The sequence below is a fragment of the Talpa occidentalis genome, unplaced genomic scaffold (assembly GCF_014898055.3).
Source record: "Talpa occidentalis isolate TD23 unplaced genomic scaffold, MPIMG_talOcc4v2.1 talOcc4.14, whole genome shotgun sequence".
NCBI classification, from domain to species: domain Eukaryota; kingdom Metazoa; phylum Chordata; class Mammalia; order Eulipotyphla; family Talpidae; genus Talpa; species Talpa occidentalis.
The window spans coordinates 71,716,297-71,732,801 of NW_023601433.1; the positions used below are offsets into that span (position 1 = coordinate 71,716,297).

General features: G+C 47.1%; 1 protein-coding gene across 3 annotated transcripts in view; it reads left to right on the forward strand.

Annotated features, from left to right (window-relative positions):
* KIAA1671 (KIAA1671 ortholog) overlaps nt 1-16,505 on the forward strand; it is a 179,853-nt gene that overhangs the window by 57,544 nt on the left and 105,804 nt on the right. For all 3 annotated transcript variants that reach the window (XM_054695194.1, XM_054695196.1, XM_054695195.1), the window contains 3 exons: nt 946-1,021; nt 4,494-7,277; nt 14,686-14,820. In XM_054695194.1, coding sequence (XP_054551169.1) covers nt 946-1,021; nt 4,494-7,277; nt 14,686-14,820 — 2,995 coding nt within the window. The remainder of the gene's footprint in view (nt 1-945; nt 1,022-4,493; nt 7,278-14,685; nt 14,821-16,505) is intronic.

Consider the following 16,505-nt stretch of genomic DNA (forward strand, 5'->3'; position numbering starts at 1 on the left):
TCTCATGTGCAGCCAGGCCTGAGAATTCCTGAACTCAGATAACAGAGAAAGCGACGCCCCACACTTCCTCTCCCTCTACCCCTGCAGCGCCTCTGAAGGGTCATTAGACCATTTCCAGCCAATAGACAGGGAAACTGAGGTCCAGATTTAGAAACAACTGGTCCACAGTATCAGTTCTCCCCTGGAATGCTGGGTGGGGGGTCAAGTATAAGTGATTTGCTGTCTCCTCCCTGTTCCCTGTAGCTTGTATCCCTGAACTAATCTTTTGGCATCTACAGAAAATTCTTCAGAGATGGGAAAACTACCCTATTCCTCTCTTCCCCTTTACAAGTGGGGAAACTGAGGCTTAGGGATGATGACCTGCCCACTGAGGAGGCGGAGGCAGACTCACGCCCTCACGCATTCCCTGACGGCCCACTGCCCCCTGAGTCCCGCAGCTCATCTGTGGCACGGCTTCTGTTGTGCCCACAGTTGGTAACAACAACCATTAATTATCCCTCCCGGGGCATCTTCACTCTTCCTTAAACGCCCTCATATAGTTATTAGGACCTATGGGTCGCCTCTTATCTGCCCTACAAAAGACAAGGGGGAGGTGTTAATTATCCCCATTTTATAGATGAAGAAACAGAAGCAGAGGTGAGGTCAGAAGCCAGACCCAAGCTCCCGCAGTGGGAGGCAGTAGTGCTGGGACTAACACCCAGGCCTCTTCTCCCGAGCCGGGGCTCCTGCTACCCCGCTGATGCTGTGTCTCAGGTAGGCTGTCCCCCCTGGGCCCTGCTAGCTTTGGCCACTGGAAAGGAAATATTCTTTCTCAAAGGAATCAGGCAGTGAGTGTCACTTTGATTATCTCAGTGCTGACTTCACCCTGGGCTCCTGAGCTCATTTCAGAGTGTGGGCTGGAGGGAGTCCCGGCTTCTGTACTAGTAACTTGGGTCTCTGTACCAGGTTTTCAAGTTCAGCATCCAGCCATGAAGTCAAATATGAGAAGTGTCCTGAGCTCAGTGGTGAACCCAGAGAAAAGGTAAGGAGCAGCTGGCATATCTTGCATCCCAATGGCTGGGTATTTATACTGCAGAGAGAGATTTCAGAAACCCCAGGAAAAATCAAAAACCCCTTGTGAACAATGAGACATTTTCCCACTGCGTTTTGGGACTTTTAAAGTCCTTCCTGGCAGGTAGGTTGTCATTTTCCCCTTCCTCCTTGTTAAATCTTGTTTAAAAAATGGAATCATCAGGTATTTATTTTTTTCCATTTAAATAGGAGAGAGGATGTGGCTTTTCTATTTAAGAATGGCTGCTTTATTAAGAGCGTAAAATCTAGGTTAAAATTTTTTTTTTAAATTTTTGTGTAGAAGAGTTGGGGTGTAGGCCAGAGGTACAGGGGGTGAGAGGATTCACCAGAGACAGAGTGAGAGCAGAACAGGCAGATTGACTGAAATATACTGCTGAGGGGAGCAGCGGGCAAGACAGGAGCTCAGGATTCCTGGCTGGGAATTGAATTTAGGCTGTAGCCATGATAGCCACCAGGGAGGCCCTAGGTTAAAAATTGTCAATAGAAGTCCATCAATTTCCCTCATTTTGGCCCCTGCTCCCGTCCCCACCCTGACTTGTTACCTAGCCCAGAAGAAGGAGAGGAATTACCAGCAATTAAATTGCTTAAAAAGCATTTTTATTTAGTCTGCTTAATAAGAAAAAGCTCATAAAATAATTGGTAGGGGTAACTGGCTTGTGGTTGATGCTTCCCACAGAGTTTTAATTTACTTTTAAACAGCTGTCTTGAGGTATAACTTATATACAGTTAGCCACACATATTTCAAGTGTACCAGCAGGTGAGTTTTGAGATATGTGCACACCTGGGAAATGGTCAACACAGTCAGGATACTGAAATCTTCAGCACACACATGACTCTGTGTAATCCCCCAGGAAACCCCTCATCTGCTGGCTGTTCCATTTCTAAAAAAGTGTTCTTTTTGGAGGCTGGCTTCTTTCACTCAGAATAATTATTTTGGGATTCATCATGTTGTAGTATCATTTTTTTTTTTTTTTTTTTTTTTTTTTTGCTGAGTAGTACCCCATGGTAGAGGTAGACCAGCTTGTTCACCCCTTCACCCTTTGATGGACATTTGGTTGTTTCCAGTTTCAGGGTCATTGCAAATGAAGCTGTCCAGAATAGTTGTGGGTGAGGCTCCGTAGGACATCTGTTTTCTTTTCTCTTGGGTAAATGTTTAGGAGTGGAATGACTCCATTGTGTGGTAGGTGTACATTTTGCTTTTAAAGAAATTTGCACAGAGTTTTAAACACCAGAACTCGGTTCCTGGCCCATTTGTAGACGTCCTGTTGAGGGATTTGTACATCCCAACAAGGGGAGGCGATTTGGAATGATTTTCCACCGGTCTTGGGATTGACAGCTTGCTTTGTATTTTTATCCTTGGATCTTCTGAGTCATTTATTTCAAAATGATCGAGACAGTCCATTTTAAGTAAAGCCCTTTATAGTCATATTAAAATGTCATAGTGACAAGAACAAAAAGACAAAAGGACAGTGTGAAGCAAGTGGGGTAAAATGTTTATTCTCATTGACTCTAGGAGATTGGTTGAAGCAAATTTATTATTATCTCTGTGAGTCTATAGATGTTTGAAAACTTTCAAATTGTGAAGAATTAGTAAAAAAATTCTGGCTTTAAATACAAGATTTCCTCTCTATAAATACATCTTTTGTGGTAAGTTTGAGAAAGTTGTGGTGAAATACATATAAAACATACCATTGTCACTATTTTTTTACAGTGAAAAATTTAAATCTACATTTTAAATTTAGAATAAAAATTGTGTATTTCTACTGTTATACACACGTGTATGTATATATACATACAAGCAATAATGCAAGGACAAAGGATAATGTAATAAGTCAAGGAGAAAGTTCTAGAAAGTTCTTTAAGGATACACATCTCATTTTGACAGTAGTTGTTATTCCAGAAGGGGACTGGTATTTGAATGTAGAAAGAAAAAAAAACGAGTTTTGTCTGCATTGTTTAGATTCCTTTACAATGAGAATGGATTCATATCATGATTCATGTCATAAAATATAAACAAAACTTGAAAATCTGATTTTAAAATTCTTCAATAATGTTCTATTTTCTAGAGTAGGGGTTAGCAAACTATGGCCCTGCCTGCATTATAACATTTCAAGGTGTACAATTAGTGACATTAAAGTGTATTCTCAATGTTATACAACTGTTATCGCTATTCAGTTCCAGAACTTTTCATACTCCCAAATGGAAACCCCTTAATCAGTCCTCTCTGCCACCTCTGGTCTCTGGCAAACCATGAATGTGCATTCTGTCTCCATCACCTTGTCAGTTCTGGACATTCAATCTAAATGGTATTCTAAAGTACATATTCTTTTGTGTCTGGCTCCTTTTACTTTGCATAGTATGTTCAGGGTTCACCCATGTTGTAGCATGCATCACATCATTCTTTTTTATGCCTGAGTAATATTCCATTATGTATATAGGCTACATTCCATTATGTATATAGGTTTATCCATTCATCTGTTGATGGGCATTTGAGTGGTTTCCACCTTTTGACTTTTGTGAATAATGTTGCTTCAGACATGGGTATACAGTGTTTGTTTGAACACCTGTTTTCAATTCTTTGGGGTATATCCCAGGAATGGAATTGGTAGATTATGGTAATCCTATGCTTAACCTGTTGAAAGTAGACTTATTCCAACAGGAAAAAAAAAAGAAAAGAAATGTAAAGGTTACTAAGTAATACATGCATGTTATAAAATGGAAAAGAACGTCCTACTTCTTTTATTCACTGCTGTTCCACAGTCTACTTTTCCCCACATTGGACACAGCATTTGTACATTTTCATATGTGAGGACATCAGGACCCCTGATGTAACAGAACCTCCTAGAACATAGCCCCACCTGCATCTCCTCATTCTTTGACATCTCCCTTGGTGTCTCTTAACTCTGAAGAGCCACTAGAGATCAGGGGCAATAATAACTGGGCTAAGGACAGACAGCATGAAAATGTAAGCTTCTCAAAAACTCAAAAGCCAAAACACCATCGATTGTCTCTAGGGGACAAGATTCAGGACCCCTGCCCCCTTCTGTGGATCCAAAGGCTCCTGTAGTTTCCATCCTTTGCATGTATCAGCATTTACTTAGCCCGTTTTTGTGTTCTTTTACTTCCACAAACAGTGCTGTTCAAACATTCTTGTTCCACTTGTGTACATGGGCCATAAAAGAACCCTGAGAGGAAACTGACTGGATTAAAAGGAAATGACATGCATAAGCAGTGCCCAAACATCACACCCACTGATGCTTTCTCACCGCAGAATTCTGGAGTGCTCGTTTCCCCACCCTGCTCAGTCTTTACAGTTTTAGGGTATTTTGCTGCAGTGATTTTAAAAGCGGCCCTTTCAATCATCTCGCTTCCTTTCCATTTCATGTCCTTTGACTTTCTTTGTTGTTGTTTTTGTTTCCCAGCAAAAGGAAGGGCATGGATTAGATGGAGCCCCCTCCCCAGCACGACCCTGGAAGCCTGTGCCGCTCCGGGAGAAGCCCAGGCAGACGGAGTGGAAAGACAGTTGTACCCGTGTCAGGGGTAACAGTGGGGATGACAGCGCCATGGGTGCCCCAAATCCTTATGACATCACTGCAGGGGACAATGGAGGCTTCAAGACCGTGCGGGCCACCATGTTTGAGCATCTCGTGGAGAGACACACTGTGACCACCCCTCCAGGCAACGTGGCTGCTGCCCGCCTGTCCGAGGCCAGACCCAGGCCCGAGTGGGGCTCCTGGCTGGGGAAGGATGCACCAGAAAAGACAGACTTCAAGAGAGAAAGCTCCAGGGGATTTGAAAATCCTGACCCTGAAAAATGGGCACGGACGATGCTGTCGAATGGTGAGCCCAAACAGTATCACACGCCCCTCGGGGAGAAGTACCCTTCGGGTGAAAGATACAGTCACAGCCAGTTCCTCAAGCGCTCGGAGAACCCAGCACCCTCCCAGAGGGTCGAGCCCAAGTTTGACACCCTGCAGGCGGTGGGTGAGGGCACGCTCAGCAGCGAGGCCACTTCGGCGCTGGATGCAAAGGCCCCGGCAGCCGGGAGCTGCAGGTCCCGGCCCTCGCTGAAGGGGAAGCAGCTGTCCCTGGACAGCATTGCCATTGACCCAGAGTGCAGGCTGGAGGGGCCCGTGCAGAGGGCCAGTTCCTTGTGGGAAGCTCAAGGGACACATGAAGTCAGCCCAAAGCCTGACTTCCGAGAGCCGAAGGACACGTTTGGGAGCAGCTGTCAGTCCTCCAAATGGACAGGTGGGCTGACTGTGAACTGGCATAAAGCCCCCATGGTGATCAGTGAAGAGAAAGGCAGGGGGCAGAGCCCCGAGGTGGCCAGGGAGCCCTCAGGGAAGCCCTGCAGCAGGGAGGCCATCTTGGCGAAGGCTGTCCAGGCTACCACCAGGGAGGCTCCACAAGAAGCTCACCAAGGGGTCGTTGGAGCAGGCGAAAGGGGTGGCCCCCCAGGATACCCTCTGGATCCTCCTTCCAGGCCTAAGGATGTGGCCTCTGACTTCCGAGCACGGCCACATCCAGACATGCGGGGGCAGACATCGGCCCTGGCTGTGGCTGCCTGCAAGGGTGAAGACAGGCCGGCCCCAGTACCCCTGCCAGAGACCAGGATGCGCAAGGCCAACTCCTCAGACCAGAGAATGGATAGGTGGCGGCGGCGGACTTTACCCCACGATGTGAAGTTTGATGAGTTTAACATCCTGGAGGCACAACACTCTCCGAAGGTGGAGAAGAGAGGAATAGATTATTTGATGCATTCCGACACTGGCGCCTTAAGAAAACCTCAACTGTCCCACAATGGGGTTCCGACCCAGGAGGGGAGCCCAGGTGTTTTACAAGACCCGACTCTTCCGACTGTGAAGCCAGGGTCTTCTGTGGAACCCAAGGCAACATTTTTTGCTGTGACATATCAGATTCCAGATACTCAAAAATCAAAGAGCATTGTTAAGCCAGGGCCCCAAAACGTAACAGAACCTCCTAGAAACATAGCCCCACCTCCATCTCCTCATTCTTTGACATCTCCCTTGGTGTCTCTTAACCATGAAGAGCCACTAGAGATCAGGGGCAGTAAAAACTGGGCTAAGGACAGACAGCATGAAAACGGAAGCTTCTCAAAAACTCAAAAGCCAAAACACCATCGATTGTCTCTAGGGGACAAGATTCTGGATCCTTCTAGTGAAAAAATCAGTGCTGATGCCTTATGGCGTCCCCGGGGACAGGAAGATGGTGCTGGTTTTCAGAACTATTGGAAGGACAGTGGGAGCAAGATGTCCCCCAACAATACTCCCCAAATGACTCCAGCTTTCAAAAGTCGTCAGAGATCCAGCGATCTTGTCAGGAGGAGGACTGAGGTGGTGAGTGAGACATTCCCAAGCAAAAACAAACATGGCTTCAGGTCCAGTGTCCTGGACCTGGATGCCCTGATGGAGGAGTACAGGAAGCAGCCCACGAGAGACCCCGAGGAGGCTCAGGAGGGGCCAGCCACAGACCCTCGCCATTCTTGTCCAGACAGGCAGGGCCAGCAAGGCGGAATGGAGCAGCCAAGGAGGAACCTGAGGGAGGTCTCGGAGGCTGAGGGTCACAGGAAACAAGACAGTTTTGCTGAAACAAACCAAGGTTCTTCTCCAACTCAGACATGCTCCCTGCGGACCACCATGAACACCAAATGCAACGCTCCCCTGTGGTCTCTGCCACCCTCAGCTTCTTCTGAAAAATATCCAGTGGCCTCTTCTGGCTCCGAGGGGCCCAGGAAAAAAGTCTTAGGAGTTGCTGAGGATGAACAAGAGGCCTTTGCTAGTAAACACGGTGGTGGGAAGTGTCTGAATTACCCAGCTGAGTCACAGCCCCCTGCCCGGGAAGATCCAGGCAGTGGGACCAGTATTTCACTCATGTCCTCCCCCACTGACCAGAAGAAAGGCACCCCAAGGAAACGCATCGGGAAGGAAGAGGAAGGAAGTGTAGCTCATTGGAGTGACCACCCACATGGCCATGGAAGGTCCCTGCTGGATGTCAAGAGGACTTACTCAGACAAGGGAGCCCCTTCCAAAATCCGAGAACAACTGTCCATCCTACAGGAAGCCAGAGAGAGGAGGCGAGAGCAACCCAAAGGGAGGCACAGCCTCTCCATGGAGAGTTCAAGGGATAAAGAGATCAAAATTGAACACTGTCCGAGAGCGTCTGGGATTCAAGATAGTCAAAAGGTGAGTTTGAAGGCAGTTTTGCCAAACATTAGTTAAGTCTGTAGGCCAAGGTCTCTAACTCAGAACCTATGCAGGTCAGATGGTATATAAATGGATCGAGTCCAGCTTAGTGTGTGACTCTACGGAGTGGTGGGGATTGTGGCAGAGAGTTCATGCCTTATCCCAAAGAGCAATTGCTGCTCAATCTCAGCTGATTCTTGGCAAGTGAGATTGGTGGTCCTGAGATGGCAGATCTGACTGATGAAGAGATGCTGAAAAATCCAGATTTTTGCCTGTAATTCCATTGTAATATGAGGACAATTTATAAAATAATGATGTTAAGCCCAAAGAAAACATATTTGTGGGAAACCTTTGTGAGACCTCTGGCCTAGAGTGATGATAGGTATCATTTGTTGAGCACCCACTGTGTTCCATTAGATCATATCAAGTTCATTATTGTATCCCCAGTATGCAGCAGCAGGAATGACATCCTCTGAACATTCAGGAAATATTTATTGCATGAGTGAATGAGCAAGCTAGGTCATCTTCATGAATTTCCATGGAAGGAGGCCCATGCAAGTGGTAGATTTTAGGAAGTGATCCCCAGAACTGGTAAGGGACTGGAGCAATGAGGCTGGAAGGGAAGCAGCAGTGATCCAGGTGGGTTGCTGAAACTTAGACTCACTGGACATTGCTGGGAAGCAGCATAGCTCACCTCTGAGCTGTTCTGTCCAAGGAACAAGAAACTAGGAGTATTTATTTTCCAGTTTCCCTCTGTCTTTGCCCGAGTCTGTTTCTGGGGTTAGCTACATTCAGACTCTTTTGTCCTGGCTGGCATCATGCTCAGCTGTGAGGGGAAACCCTCATGCTGCAGGACGCCACTGCCATACGTATGTAATTGAGTATTGGGCAGGGATACCACATCTGGGCTGGTGTGATCATCTCTTACAGGTGGAAAAAATTGAGCTCCAGAAAGGTTAAGTAACTTGTCCCAGTCACACAGCACCAAGTGACAAAACTTGTGTTTGAACCCAGGTCTGGCCTCATACTCAGGCTTCCAAATGAGGAACCATAAAGGTGAGGAAGAAATCTGAAAACTGGAGCTTGCCCTAGGGGAGATTTTGATCTTTGTGGGGACAGAGGAAACAAGCATCTACTAGGAAATGACAGGATACAGAGTGAGGTGCTGGGGGAGAAGCCCACTGGGGTATCCTAGAGGAGGTGCTGGCTTGAACCCACCCTTGAGGAGTGGATATGCGTTTGGATGCCTGATGAAGGGTGATGAGGGTGTTCTTGGCGGGAGCACCACATGTGCAACATTTTGGAGATGGAGAAAAAACATGATGTGCTCTGGGGGCATCGTGGAGACTGACTCACCATGGGATGTTGCAGCAATTAAGCAGCAGGATAATAACAATAGATTAGGAAGTGAAGGCTCACCTACATTTAAGGGTGAGTAATGGTGGAGTTGGGCCTTGAACCTACATCTCTTCTAAGAGTCCCAAGATCTCTGACTACCAGGTTCAGATTTGCGTTTGGGGTTACCAGTTACCATCTGTGTATAAAGCGGTGGCATCTCCCTGTGCCTCAGTTTCCTCGGAGTTAATAAACACCACTATAGGCTGAGTGGAGGTGAAGGGCTCAGCTTGGGCTGGCACCCAGTGCAGGGCCAGCAGCGGGTCCTACAGAGCTATTCCCAGAGGGATTTCACCATCCCCCTCCCCCAGGCTGTTATTGTGGGAAGGGAGGAGGGAGGGAGAGGGAAGAGGCCACAGAAAGGTGACACTTCATCCGCCTGCCAGAGCCTTGTTCAGGGGCCCCCTAGCAGCAGGACTTTGGGGCCTTGTAGAGCGGCCCCTGCTCAGCCTTGGACGCCTGCCCAGGGCAGGGGCCCCAGGAGTGCTGGTTGTCAGGGGATCTGTTTTCTCACCAAGGGATTGGGAAGCCTTGGATCAGCTCTCTGTTTCTCTTCTTTCCTGAACCAAAGATCTTCAGTTCTTAATAAGAGAGATGAATAAATGAAAGCAGTATAGAAGTACAAAATGTTGGTTGTTGAAAACCTTACAGGAGTGCATAAAAAAGTGTCCCTCTAGACCCCCCTTTTCCTTTCCTGTCCCCCAGATGCAGCCCTGGTTACAGTTTTTGATGTCTTTTGGAATTTTCCTCCACTACCCAGTTGCTCAATAATCATATATGCATGTGTATGTAAAAGGAAATATGACAATTATAAATGCATAATATAGTGATATAATATAGATGAGTATATCCTTTATTATTATTATATATTATATTAAATCTACACTGTAAGGAAAATATGACAATTTTAAATACACACATAATGGATGTCATTGAATATATTTATTATAATATATGCTAAATATCATGTATTGTTATATTAATATAAATATATTTATAATTGTCTATGTTCCTTATCACAAAAATAGTGAATGTCTGTTTAACATATTATAGAAACATGTGGTTTAGAAAGAAAATTTCCCCAAAATGATGAGTTTGGGGCACAGATTCCAGGCTGATGTATGGCCCTCAAGCCTGGGCAGTTTTGCGCCAAGGAGACGTTTCTGGTGGTGACACCTGCTTTTTTTTTTTTTAACTTGATGGCAAAATTCTGTGCATGCATCATCACCTTGTTTTTAGTGACTGCAAAGTATTTTCTTTTATCACTGAGCCCAGGCCTTTTAAAAAAAATTATTATATTTTTTTAAACCATCAGACACTTTATTGCTATTATTTATTTGTTTATTTTTTTGAGTAGAAGACCTGGGGTGTAGGCCAGAGGTGCAGGGGGTGAGAGGATTCACCAGAGACAGAGTGGGGAGTAGAACAGGTAGGTTTACAGAAATACACTGTTGAGGGGAGCAGCAGGCGTGACAGGAGAGGTCTGCTGTGTCCTGTGTGGGTCAATTCCCTGGCTGGGGGATGCAACTCAGGCCATAGTGGTGATAGCACTGAGAATTAATTCCCTGGGAGGCTCCCTGAGCCCAGGCTTTTTAAATCCAGACTCTTGCTCGTGGACAACTGGGTGGTTGGTTTTTGCCTTGGAAACGGGGTGTCCATAAGCATCTTGGTGTACCTCTTTGCTCCCTTGGGTGAGGAATTCTCCACTCAGCCAGTCTGAGTGGCCCCCCCTACCCTGCCTCTCCTCAGTCCCACACCCTCCTCCCCTCCATGTCTCTCCCCCTCTCATTTTCACTTCACAAACATTTATCAAAACTTCATCCCAGACTCAATTATAGTATTTCACTTAATTATTTGTTTTAGTTTCAAAAATAAAAGTATAGAGTCAAACTTGCCGCATGCGTCCTCCTATTCCTCCCCAGGCAGTCATCACCTATTTTCTTATCTGTCCACATTCTTTCAGAATTTGCTTCTGAAAATACAAGCAAGTATGAATCCACACTCTTATTTTTGCCTCCCTTTTCCACAAGAGAGCGCTCTCTACAGAGGGGTGAAACTTGGGTCCCCTAAGGGAGCGACCTGGAGAATTCTAAAAGGTAGCAGGGCAGGGGGCTTCTGCCCCAGACCAATTTGGGTGGAATCTGTTAGTTTTAAAAGCTCCCCAGGGGGTTCTCTGCCAAGGTCTTAGCTGACCCCACTTATCTGCTGCCCACCCTCTTTATACAATGAACCCTCAAGGGTTTTGGGATTTAGCCCACAAAGAGCACCTCATTCTTTTGATGGTTGCCTAACAGAAGTGGGTGATATTTCTGATCTTTGCTATTTTTAAGGTATGGATGCCTGCCATTTTGCACCTGTGCAGGCATGTCTGTGGTTCAGCCTGGCCATTGCCTAAGGGTGAGTGCGGTTGTCACCTGCAGGACCATGCCAGCGTGCCCCTCAGCTGGGCTGCGCCTGTTTAGATCCTCCCTGGCAACACAGGGCTCTCACCCCTCAGCCTGTGTCCAGGGTGTCCTCTGCTGCTGGAGCTCCTGCCCCTCACCAAAACCTCACTCATCTCGTGCTGGCCATTTGTAGTTCCTTCCTCTGACCTGCTTCCTTATGTCCCGCCCTCCCTTTGGAATGTCAGTCCTTTTCTCAGTGAGTCCTTGGAGTCCTTTATTAGGAAGATGAACACTTTGTACCCTTACAGTTTGACTTTTCCCTGGAAACAACACTGGACTGCAAATTGGACAGGTCTGGGACCGGCCTGTTTGTGACTCTCTAGCTGTGCGACTCCAGGCACCTTGCCAGGCCTGTCTGAGCCTCTTTTCCTCTTCTGGAAGGAGAACCTGCCAGCTTCATGGACTTGTTGGAGAATTTTCACGAGATACCATATGGTCCAGTTCCTGGCCCAGAGCCTATATAGGAGGTTGGGGGAAACCAGAAGTTCCTCGAGATAACCTCCCTCCCTCCACTCACTCACTACAGTGGCTTGAGGTACTAACCTCAGGACAGGGCCGGTTCTAGGCTTAAGGTTCCAGTCCAGCCTCCTGTGTCAGGCTGTGCCATCCAACATGGCAGCCACCAGCCCTGAGTAGTCATTAAAATTTAACTCAGTTAAAATGAAACAAGATTGAAAGCCAATTCCTTAGTCTCACAGCCCAGATACAGAGCAGCCCCATGAGGGTGTGGCAGTGGACGGCACTGGTGTCGGGGACAGCAGACCTCAAGTGCGTGAGTGGGATCCTTCCGGGTGGACCAAGTCCAGGGAGATAGAAAAGGGGGTGACAGAGTTTGCTCTAAGGGGGTGGTCAGGGAAGGTCTCATGGGAAGGGATGGAAGGGATCTGGCCAGGATGATGAGATCTGTGGGGAGGAGGAAGAAGGGGCAGCTGAAGATGCCCAAGCATGGGGATGAGCTGGTCCTAGGGGTGCTGGAGGGACCCCAGTGAGCTCAGGGGGCTGACCAGAGCTGAGCTGGAGAGGTGAGCAGAGGTGACCACAAGGGAGCTACTTCTAGTCTTTGGGACCCCTGCCCTGCTGGACTGATGGGGTGAGACTGGAGGCGGGGAGCCCAGCAATGGTCCCCAGACAGGAGGTGACAGGGCTTACCGAAGGTGGTAACAGTGGAGGAGTTCAGAGCACTTTCCACAGTTTTTTTTTAACAGCTCTATTGAGATATAATCCCATACATATAATATCCCATACACTGGATCCATTTAAAGTGCACAGTTTAAGGGCTTTTAGTTTTTTTAAGGGCTTTTAGTTCTTTTTTAGTTCTTTTTCAACCACCATCACACTCCTCTTAGAATACCACTCTCCCCTAACAACCCTGTACTTGTTATCAGTCACTTTCCATATCCCAGTACCCTCCAGTCCTGGGCAACCATTAATCTACTTTTTTTGCTATAGATTTACTTATGGGGGACATTTTATATAAATGAAATCACACTTTGTGTGGTCCTTTGTGGCTGGCTTCTCCTACTTAGCCTAATGTTTTAAAGGTTCATTTGTTTTGTAATATACACCAGTACACTGCATTCCTCTCTATGGCTGAATAGTATTCCATTATCTGAATAGACCACACTTTATTTACCTATTTGTTGATGGGCATTTGGCTTGCTTCCATTTTTTGGCTTTTTTGAAGAATGCTACTCTGTGTACAAAGTTTTGTGAGGTTCTATACTCACATTTCTTTGCTCTCTACCTAGGAGTGGCCTTGCTGGGTCATATTGTTACACTAGTTTTCACCTTTGAGATTGTCAGACTAGTTTTCAAAGCAACTGTACTATTTTATAGTTCCACTCGTGGAGTATGAGGATTTAATCTCTGCGCATTCTAGCCAACACTTGTTATCATCTGTCTTTGATTATAGCCGTCCAAGTGGGTGTGTAGTGCTCGCTCATTGTGGTTTTGACTTGCATTTCCTGTTCAGCATCTTTTCATGTACTTATTGGCCATCTGTATACCCTCTTCAGAGGAATCCCTGCTTAGATCCTTTGTCCATTGTTTAATTGGGTTATTTGCCTTTTTATTATTGAGTTGTAATTATTCTTTGCATATTCTGCACTGAAATGCTTATCAGCTATATGATTGCCTGGGTTGTAGAAATTTTACTCCAGTCTGTGGTTTTCCTTTTCACCTTGTTAGTGGTGCCATTTGAAACACAAAACAGTCTTCCTTTTAATCAAATCCAATTTATTTTTCTTCTATGGCTGTTGTTTTTGGTACCATATTTATGAAACCCTTGCCTAATCCAAGGTCATGAAGAGAGATACATATGTTTTCTTCTAAGAGTTTGCGAGTTTTAGCTCTCACCTTTAGGTCCTTGATCTAGTTTGAGTTAATTTTGGCATGCAATGTGACTTTTGCAGCAGGTTTTGAAGGGAGGGCCTTAGCTTTGTTGATGGGATGGAGAGAAGCAGAATGAAGGCTGCCCAAGGGTATTGGCCTGCAGCGGTGGGTGACAGGCAAGACTGCCCGGTGGGGGAGAGCAATTTTGGAGGGCAGGAATTGAGAGGCTTGTTATGGGCATGCGGAATCTGAGATGAGCATGAGCTGTGAGTAGAGATGTTGAGCAGGCTGTGGGATTCTCAGGTCTGGAGTTCTGGTGTGATGAGACAGAATGGGAATCATCTGTGTGCAGATGGGGTTTATGTACACCCTGGGGTGTTTGAGAGACCCTTGAGGAAATGATGTAGCAGGAGAAGAGAAGGTTCTGTGACTGGCCTAGGACACACCGGCCTTCAGACATCACTCTGACATGTGGGGAGACTGAGAAGGAACAGTCAGCAAGGTAGGAGGAGAACCAGAGGGTCTCATACGTCATAAAAAAAAGAGGCTCCAAGGCAAGGGGTTAGGAATCCAGTTTTGCTCTTCACTGACGCTGTGTGTTTTTAAGCAGATGCCTTCCCTCTCTGAGCCTTCCTTTCTTTGTCTGTGTCAGGAGAATTTAAGGCATCTAAAATCCTAATTCTGGAGTTCTGAATTTACTGGATTGTAAAAGTACCCCCTCTATATAACTGCAAGGGGGAAAAAGACGGGATTCAGACTAGTGTATTGTACGGTCCATCATGGGCCATTTCTCTGTGTACCTGTGCATATGTGCATGTGGGTTGGAATGTCTGTGAGGTTACCAAAACTTACTGGTGGCAGTAACGAGGTTGGCTAATATTTATGGAGGGTTCCCCACTTGCCAGGCATGGGCTACTAGGGTAAGCAAGCCAGAAACCAGGGTCTCTTGCACAGTGCTCCCCTCTGCCCCCTGGTGGCGGCACTGATCCACACACTTTCTGTGTGCTCTTGCTGGGTTCTCTAGAAGCTGAGTAATGTTATAGTGATCTTTTCAAACCTGGCGCGGTTCACGCACTCACCTGACGTCCCGCAGTAATTAAGTTGCTGAGTTTGGTCTGAGTGCAGACATGCTACCCCCACACATCACCAGGATTTCTGTCTCTGTCGGTGGTGTGACAGAGTCTTCCCAGCAATGAGAACACCCCAGTAACGTCTCTTTCTTGTATCCTGTGCCTCAGGTGCTGCCACAGGGCCTGGAGAAGGAGGACACCCTCCAGCACAGCGAGCAGCCACTCAAGCAGGTGTCCACTGGGACCTTGGCCCCTCAGAGAAGCCACAGCTTCTCCAAGGACAAGAGGAACGGACTCTTGGTGGTGAGTGAGATGGGCATGGCTGGAGTGGAAATCGCTGGGCACCGCTGGGAATTTGGCCGTGGAAGAGTCAGGTGGACTGAGAGGCCTGAGGGGTCACAGATGGGCATCTGAGTTGCGCGATTGGACCAGCTGTGGTTCTCAGCGTGAAGGGTGTCTGGTTTGGTGGCTCTGCAGGGAAAGCCTTTCTTCCAGCGGTTTCCAGCCAAGTGCAGGTCACTGCCAGGCGTGGAGCAGTGAAGTGAGTGTCCCACCTTTGAATCCCTGCAGCCTCTTTGAGCAGCTCACTTAATTTTTCTGCATTTTTGTTTCTTCACCTGGAAATCAGGATCACGATTCCTGTTTCTTTTGCACTTTTGTGGGGGATGAAGTCAGACTGTGTGTGGGGTCCTCCCTGTGTCGGGACACTAGGTGGCCTTGGTGAGGAGCTGGTTCCCCAGTGCCGTCGCTTGTGTTCAGGCCCTGGCTCTGCATGCAGATAGGTATCTGACCTCAGTTTCCTCATCTGTAAAATAAGGATAATAACAGTATCCACTTCCCAGGGCTGATGTAGGCCTCGGATAAGAAAATGCGGGAAGTGTTTAGCATGGTCCCAACAAACACTCTAATAAGTGCTATCGTTGTCCTCATCATCATTATCTTGTTTGTGAGTCTCCATTTGACTGCACTCAGTGCATCTTCCTTGGGGTGGTGCTTCCTCTCTCTCAGCCTGAAAGGAAGTGGGGGTGATACGGTAGGACCCTGGGGGAGCTGCCTCCTCCCTAGTCTTGGTGTCACCGGGCCATTCTGGGGCTTTACCATGTTCAATTTTCTATGATAATTTTTTTGGGGGATTTAAGTTCCATGATACATGGAGATCTGCTAAGTTTTGTACTTGCTCGTAAAGTCCTTTCTGGACACCAGAAGGGGCATTTAAGAGGTTTTTCTTTCATGAGGCAACACCAGTTCTACCCACAAGGTCCTTTTTGGTTGCTTCTTTGTGCTTTCCGTGATATCTCTGCCTGGGGTCACATCTTGGAGAAATGGAATCTTCCAGCAATTACATCCTAAGTTCGTTCCTAATTACACCCTACAGCTTTATGGCCTGGGCAAGACCCTTCAGTTCCCTTAACTGTAGTTTCCTCTTATGTGAAATGGGGTGAAAATGCCCCTGGCAGGCTTGGGCCTGATTGTAGGTTGGTGGGGGTGGGGGAAGGTGAGAGAGCCAGGGGAGAACTCAGACCTCAGGGAGATGTCTCTGAGCAGACCTGGAAAGTTTTCCCAAGTGTTCAGATGTCAGCCACAGACCTGCACACATTTGAAACCTGCCTGATCTTCCTGTTAAATGTTCCCTTCCACCTATTTCTTTCTTTCCCTTTTCTCTGTTCCCTCTCAGGTGGCGCTGACTCAGCTTATCTGATTGTACTTGAACTTTTGTGTATGTGTGTGAAGGCAAAGGTTATGGAGAGAAGAGCATTTAAAACTCCCCTTTTTATAGGCTCTGCTTGCCAGCATCCTCCCTGCTCATCCGGCTCCTCCATTCCATTTTCTGTCATTGAGGATCCTTTCTCCCTGGAGCCTTTGGTGACTTGCCCAGGCTCCCTCTTTCTGCTCCAGTGCTGCCTCCTTGATTTCCTCTCCTCCAGAGGCAGATAGAGGCTTGGCACTTATGCTGACCTTGAACCCAAGAGGCTGGAGCCTTTGACCTC